The 7,834-nt window shown below is 42.0% G+C and overlaps 1 protein-coding gene across 1 annotated transcript; it reads right to left on the bottom strand.

Moving 5' to 3' along the window:
* Positions 1-3,321: 3,321 nt before the first annotated feature.
* Positions 3,322-3,894, bottom strand: LOC134290929 (uncharacterized). Its single transcript, XM_062858160.1, has one exon. It carries the CDS (start codon positions 3,892-3,894, stop codon positions 3,322-3,324), a length of 573 nt encoding a protein of 190 aa, XP_062714144.1.
* Between the last annotated feature and the right edge of the window lie 3,940 nt (positions 3,895-7,834).

Here is a 7,834-nt window from a genome sequence, read left to right as displayed (position 1 = left end):
TGTGCGGTTAGAGCAGATCTACAAGAAAGTCATGGAAGAACCACTCTTTTTTGGATATTTAAGGTAAACGTCACGGATTTCAAAAAATGCCTATTGATATTCACCATAAATATCATTGACATTTTTCGTGGGTAGTCCGTGATATTTGTCTTAAATATTCGAAAAAGATCGGGTATTGCGAGACTTTCTTGTAGAACTCGTCTAACCGCACAACTTTTTTATACACCATATTCTCAGGTTGAGCTTTTAAAATGAGCTGGATGTGGTTTAATCTCGATATGTCGAAATGACATTTTCAGCACTGCTCAGGATCCAAATATTCAGGAAGATGGCGTCTTTGGCAAAGCTGTCATTCCGGTACGGGCTTTCCGTGAGGTCATAGCTATCTAAAAACTTATATCAGTACAGTCTAAGGTGATCAGAGCGGCCCAACCAAATATTCTCTCGATAGAGTGAACAGCTTTCGATGACGGAGAACAACCCAAGCAAGTTATTCTGGCATAACTGTAGTTCCTGTACAATAGAAGGCGGCCAATTTTGTCTAATCTAATCTAATCTAATGCAAACGCAGCCAGTACGAGAAAGCATCCTGGAAAATAATTAGGTAAGATATAACGAATTTTAATCGATCGTAGAATTGACACGAATCGATTGCCGACCAGCTCAAAACAAAAGCGGATCAAAAGCCCAAAACACAAAACCACAAATACTAAACATTGTCTGGCATATATTTTCTCCTACGTACATATTATTCTAGCCTGTTTTCCCTACTGCGCCTCCTAGTACAAATGCGCATCGCTTTACAATAAATGCATAATGGGTTTTTACTCACGGGCCCGTTTGTTTACTTAATCCTCTACTGCAACTGCATGTCGCTCTCTCGGCTTGCCGCACCGTCGCTCGCATGCATCGCCACTCGCCGTCTGCCGCGTCACTCACCACCATGCAACACCACGGCTGAAGTTGAAGCTGTATTCGGCGCTCACTCACACCACTATTCCTCCGTATCGACCTGGCTCATGGTCATCACACGACCCACAATCTCGCGAATGCACTCTCACGTCTCAGCAACCACTGCCGGCGTCGTGTTTTTCTCCGTCCCCACACGACGACGGTTAATTTCTCGAACACCGCGCTGTATCGTGGATCCCGGCGACACTACACACCTCACTCTCGTGATGCACTACCGAACCGACGCCTGCAAACAAAGCCCTGAGGCAGAAAACACATTACTCTTGGTCGTACATAGCGGGCGCGTCCACGACTTACCTCCTACAGTAGGAAGGCTTCGTTCGTTGTGTGTGTGTGGATCTGCATATACACGATTGCTGGGGCGTACACGATTCTCGCTCTTGCCGCGACTGCTTGGTGTCAATATGGGGTGCCAGTGAGTTCCCGTGTAGGGTGATCGTTCTATCCTGGACCTGTTTGGAAGTCGGAACTGATCGTGAGAACTTTCACGTGATGCAAATTTAGCTTAATGGAATTACCTCGCCTTCGTTCTTTCCTATGTCGATCGGAAACGTGCAATTGTTGGAGCTTCCCGGTAATGCTGAGATTCGAGCACTGGAGAAAGAAATCGTTTTGATAAAGCAAGTCTACTTCGGATCGACATCGCACTCACGTGTTAGACAGGTTTTCTGCCCTCGAAGATCTGTTATCGTTACTGTAGGTTGGCCCGCCCTAGCCTCGGCGTCTAGCCTCGATACACCACCGTGCCGATGATGGTACCGCGGACAGCGTGGACGTGCGTCCTGTCTGTAGGTTTCGTCTGAGGACTAGAGATCTGCGAAAAAACGTAATATTGTGGTGACCAGGTGATGCCTATGGTTTCTCCATCTTTTCAACGGATTCTCTCCGATTACCCAGCGAAGCCCGTCCCTCGTCGAGCACGTTGTTGAACGGTCTTGATCGGTCGGAAGGGATCTGCGGAAGTTTTCAGGGTTCGTGTTATGCGCAATTCTGCTGCGAATCATGTTCAACTTACGAATCTTGCCGAATGGGTTTTCAGCGTCTCACCACTTGTAAAACGGGCTTTCTGCTGTTTCGGACACTATGTGACCGCCTACGACGAGGACCTATAGATGTTCTGATGCCAGCGGAAATAGTGTCTGATTGGTGTATGTGTGGCAACGGCGAAGGTACGTGCCAGCGATTTGCAGGCAAATTTTCTTTCTTTTCTCATGTTCAAGCTAGACCATGTATTCCCTTGTGGCGCATTTTAATTATCAATATACATGTTTATTGAGTTTTCTAGATTTCGGGTATAAATTCATGAATTTAGACTTCATATTCCTAGGCTAAATACTTAAACGTAACACACACTGTCGCAACGAAAAAATTTTTCATGAGGCAATAAAAGTTGGCTCATGAAAAATTTAAGCTACTTTCCATAAGAAGTCGGTCGGAGACGCAAAGATCAAGTAGTTTAAGAGTTTGGGTAGATCCCATAGTATGTCATAAGCATAACGCAAGCCTCTTGCCTGCCAGATTCACTTACATCTAATTATCGTACTTATCGTCTAATTTCCAATGGTAACACCAGCGAGTCCTGGTAAATGTGGCTTGATCGCACGCCATTTCAAATGGCCAGAAGTCTCCGATAAAGTTCTTGAATCCAGCTGCTTTAATTCTGTACTGTGTTGCGACTAACATTCAATTTACTCTTAATCCCTTAAAGGCTAAAAGGGCTAAGATAAGTGTATTCTACTATGCACGAGTGTCTACTATTAGCTGTACATATTTACACTTTGAAATTTTGGATTTTGTAGTTGTGAATGATCACGGGAAAGGAGGATTTAGTTTCCTGTATCGACAAGAGCCCATGTAGAGAGGTTTTACCGCGCCTCGGGTCGCGTTACTTTTGGGTAGTACCCGGGAAGAATTTCTTGCCGAACCCCTACATTTCAACTACTAATTTAAGTTTGGGATTTGTTGTGCCGTTTTGAACTGTCATATGGACCCATCGACTAAATTGTTGCCGCCTTCAGATCAGTGATTTCTCTGCTTCATCTGTTTCCTCAGTGACGCTCTTGGCGTTTGCTGATTAGGTAGGATGCCGGTGAAAACCTAGCGAAGTCGTTGTTTAAGCATCCCGTTGGTGTTGGTGGAGGTGCTTCATCAAGACGGCGAGGTAGGAATCTAACTGTTGTTGTTCATCACGTCTGACTACTTGGTGTCCCCTTTCCGGTGTTTTCAAGGCCTGCGGCTCTTTGTTGACAGGTGTTACCCATGGACATAGCTGTAGAACAGAGGTTCTAGTATGCGAACCTCTCGTTGGTGAGCGACTACTTCTCTGGGACTGAAGTAGAGCTTCTGAGCTTAGTTGGCCTTTATGTCTTTGGCGTGATACTGGCCACGTTTTCCTGTGACGATGTCTTCAAGAGTATACAAATTACTTCCACGTATCTCCCTCACAATTGCCGGGATGAATTTTGGGTCTAACTTCCGGTTGACATGGTCCACTTTCGATGATAGTGTGAAGCTTCTGCGCCAGACAACATCTCCTATTTGGAACGATACGGCTCTTGTTCGCAAGTCATATCGCTGCTTTGTCCTCTCGTGATTTAGGCGAATCTGCTGCACCACAAACTCCTGGATGCGACGAATCGTTGAGAGCCGGATGTCCTGTGCTACGTTAGGGTCATCTGGAGTGTTCAGGTTTTGTTGGGTGTACAAATCTGTATGGAGAATCAACTCACGGCCAAAATTAGCTACGTGAGGACTGACACCTGTTGAATCATGTTTGGCACTGTTAATTGCTGCTACTATTGCCGGAAGCTGTTCATCCCAAGCACGATGATCCTCGTTAAGCAGTGCTCGTACGCATGTAATCAATACTCTGTTGACTCTTTCGCAATTGTTGACCATCGGGCAGTAAAAAGCTGTCCTCATGTGTTCGATTCTGTGCTTTAACAACAAGGATTTAAATGCGACCGACAGGAATTGTTTGCCATTGTCAGAAAGAATGATTCGTGGGCGCGAGAATTTGAGAAATACTTCTTCTTCCAGGAATCGTACCATTTCCACTGCGTTGGCCGACTTCATGGGGTTCACTACCACATACTTTGTAACCCAATCCACGACGACCAGTAGAACTGTGTTGCCTTTCCGAGAACGAGTGAAGGGCACTAGCGTGCGCAGGGTTCTTGCTTAGGGGGGGCACTATAATAATGGTGCAATATATGTATGACCATGGTGCAAAATAGAATGGTGGTGTTACACGCAATATGAATTACCAAGTAGGGGCTTCAACATGTTGTGGTGCCAACATCACCAAGCACTTCATATTGGAATTCTAGAGAAGGCTTCGGATGGTAATGATTTCAAGGCAATACGAAACTTAAATATGAAGTCATTATCTCGACTCTTATAAAATTTTATAAATGTATCAAATACAATGGAGAATATCTAGAAAATTATCAATTAAGGACTGTTCATTAAAGAAAGTGGACACCTGTTTTTCAATAGAAAATATTTATTTTCGAACAAATTCATAAGTTTATTTTTTATATAAGACAATCAAAATACATGTGGCCGAATTCACGTGAGTTTGAACATTTACTTCGCATTTCTGAAGAACGTTCGGACTTTCCTCTTAATACCTCCCATTAGATTCTGCACAACTTTCTCCGTAACCTTTCGTTGTGCCGCAGACCCAATTCTCTTCCATCTTTTATGAGATGCAGCTTAATTATTGTCCAGTATCTTTTCACAGGACGCAGTTCAGGGAAGTTTGGTGGATTTTGCCATTTTTCGACAAAATCGACTTTTTTCGTATTGAACTTCTCTAGTGTATAAGAAGCGTAATAAGCAGATGCCAGATCCGGCTAAAACAATGGAGGATCCGTATGTTTTCGATAGATGGGTAGAAGTCGTTTTTTGATGCATTCTTTTATGTTATTTTTATCGTTGATTGTTCCTGTTGTGAAATACGAAGATAAGTTTAAGCCGCATGAGCAATTGGCTTGCCACACCAAAAACTTTTTCCTTTTTTTTTGGTTCTGATGTACCCTACATCATCTAGCACATCTGTCCCCTGCTCAGCGTTGAAAAATTGCGGTCCCGGAAGTGTACCAGTATGCCAATTCTCGAAACGACAATTTTTTGGAACACCATTTGTGCAGAATTTATCTGCTAGTCACTAAGCTAATCCAACCCATCGCTCAAAATTTCTCACTTTTTTCCGTTTTCTTTGAATGTGTTGCCGAAGTGAGCAATGTTTTTACACACTGAGCAAAAATTCACATTTTTTGTTTAGTTTTAACTCTAAACTATTGGTAAATAGATGTCCACTTTCTTTAATGAACAGTCCTTATAGAAAACAAAATATCTGGAGCTCGATTTGAATAGGTCGTATGTACATTTGTCGATATAAAATTCAATCAGTTTATTTTAGTTATTGTAGCATTAGGGAAGATATTTTGGAGACTTTTAATGATGGAACGGAAAGCCTGTTTTGTGATGATTCTGCTGTATGTATCAACTTTGTTCAATTTCAACGGTTTTTGCTATAATAAGCGAATCCAACTGATCGAATTTTTAATCGACAAAAGCACATACGACCTTTTCAAATCGAGCTCCAGATATTGTCTTTGTGGAAGAATTTTGATCCTAGACAATTAATGATGCTAGGAGAATGTCAGAACTCCTAGATAGAACATTTTGATCGGAATCCTTATTGCAATCTACAGAGATTCCTCCAGGATTTCTCCAAAGATTCGTGCATCAGTTCCTCCAGGAATTCCCTCAAAAAATCTTCCAATAATTCCTTCAGGAATTCCGCCTGAAATTTCTTCTAGGAAAAATCCACTAGAAATGTCTGCCCCCAATATTTCCTCCAGGGATTCCTCTAGGAGTTGCCCCACGGAATCCCCCAGAAAATCTTAAAGGAATTTCTGAAGAATATCTTCCTGGAATTCCTTGCGAAATTCCTCCAGGAGTTCCTTCAGAAAATTATCCAGGAAATTCTCAACGAATTTCTTCAGGAATTCCTTCAGGGATTCATCCATGAATCATTTCAAAAAATCCTTCTTAAATTCCTAAACAAATTCCTCCAGAAATTTCTCGAAAAATAACGCCAGAAATTCCCACAGGAATTCCTAAAAAAATCCCCCAAGAATTGCTCATGAAATTCCTCCAGGGATTTCTCCAGAAAATCCTCTAGGAATTTCAGCCAGAATTTCTTCAGAGAATCCTAAAAGAATGTCTCCCGGAACTCTTTCAAAAATTTCGCGAGGAATCTCTACAGGCAATCCTCCACAGATTCCTCCAGTAGTTTCTTCAGGATTTTTTCCAGGATTTTTTTCAGAAATTCTTTCAGGGATTCAATAATCAATTTATTCTGAAATTCCTCCAGATATTCCTTTAGAAATTCCTCGAGGGGTTCCTTCAGACATTTCTTTAGAAATTCCTCCAATATGCAACCAGTGATTTCTTTCAGGAATCCGTCCACGGATTCCTGCAGAAAATCCTAAAGGAATGTCTTCCAAAACTCTTTCAGGAATACCTCCAAGCAAACCTCTAAGAATTTCTTTAGGATTTTTCCCAAAAATTTCCTAAGGAATTTCTCCAGGGATTCATTACTGAATTTCTTCAGAAATTCCTCAGAAACTTCTTCCAGAAATTCCTCCAGGAATTCCTTCAGAAATTCCTCGAGGAGTTCATTCAGACATTACTCCAGGAAGCCTCATATGTTTCTCCAGAAATTCTTCAAATAAATCCCCCAGGAATTCCTCCAGTAAATACTCCTAAAATTCCTCCAGAGATCCCTCCTGACATTTTTCTAGGAAAACTTCTGAATGTCTGTCTGTCAGAATTCTCCCAATATTTCCTCCACGGATGCGTCCATAACATGCTAAAGGAATTTCTCACGGAATTCTTTCCAGGTATTCCTCAAGAAATTTCTCCAAGAATTTTTCCATGAATTCCTTCAGGGAATTCTCAAACAATTTCATCAGAAATTCCTTCATGGATTTCTTCAGAAATTCCACAAAAAATCCTCCAGAAATTCCACCAGGAATTCTTTCAGAAATTTGTCGAGGAAGAACTCCTGAAATTCCTCCAGCAGTTCCTCCAGGCATTCCTCCAGAAAATCCTCTAGGAATTTCTGCCTGAGTTCCCCAAGAATGTCTCCCGGAACCCTTCCAAGAATTCCTCGAGGAATTCCGCAAGGAAGTTGTCCAGGAAATCCTCCACGGATTCCTTCAGGAATTTCTTCAGATTTTTTTCCAGCAATTTATCCTAGAATTCCTGAAGGAATTCATTCATAAATTTCTTCAGAAATTCCTCAAAAAATTCAACCAGGTATTCGTTCAGAATTTGCCCGAGTAGATCCTTCAGACATTCCTCCAGAAATTCCTCCGAGATGCCTCCAGATATTTCTCCCAGATATTCATCCATGGACTCCACCAGAAAATCCTAAAGTAATTTCACCCGAAACTCTTCCAGGAATTCCGGGAGTTCCTCGAATGATTCCGCGAGAAATTCCACCAGGGAATCCTCCACGGAATCCCCTAGAAATTTCCCCAGGATTTTTTTCCTGAAATTTCTTCAGGAATTCCTCCAGGGATGCAATAATTAACATCTTCAGACATTCCTCCAGATATTCCTTCAGAAATTCCTCGAGAAGTTCCTTCAGACATTCCTCCATTAATTTTCCAGGAAGCCTCATATATTTCACCAGAAATTCCTCAAATAATTCCTCTGGTAAATACTCCAATAATTCCTCCAGAGATTCCTCCTGAAATTTTCGGTTAGAAGTGACTATCAGAATTCCTACAATATTTCATCTAGGGATCCTCCAAGAATTGATCCTCGCATTCCTCCAGATAAT

Source organism: Aedes albopictus, chromosome 3, assembly GCF_035046485.1.
Source record: "Aedes albopictus strain Foshan chromosome 3, AalbF5, whole genome shotgun sequence".
NCBI lineage: Eukaryota > Metazoa > Arthropoda > Insecta > Diptera > Culicidae > Aedes > Aedes albopictus.
This window is presented reverse-complemented; position numbering and strand designations above follow the sequence as displayed.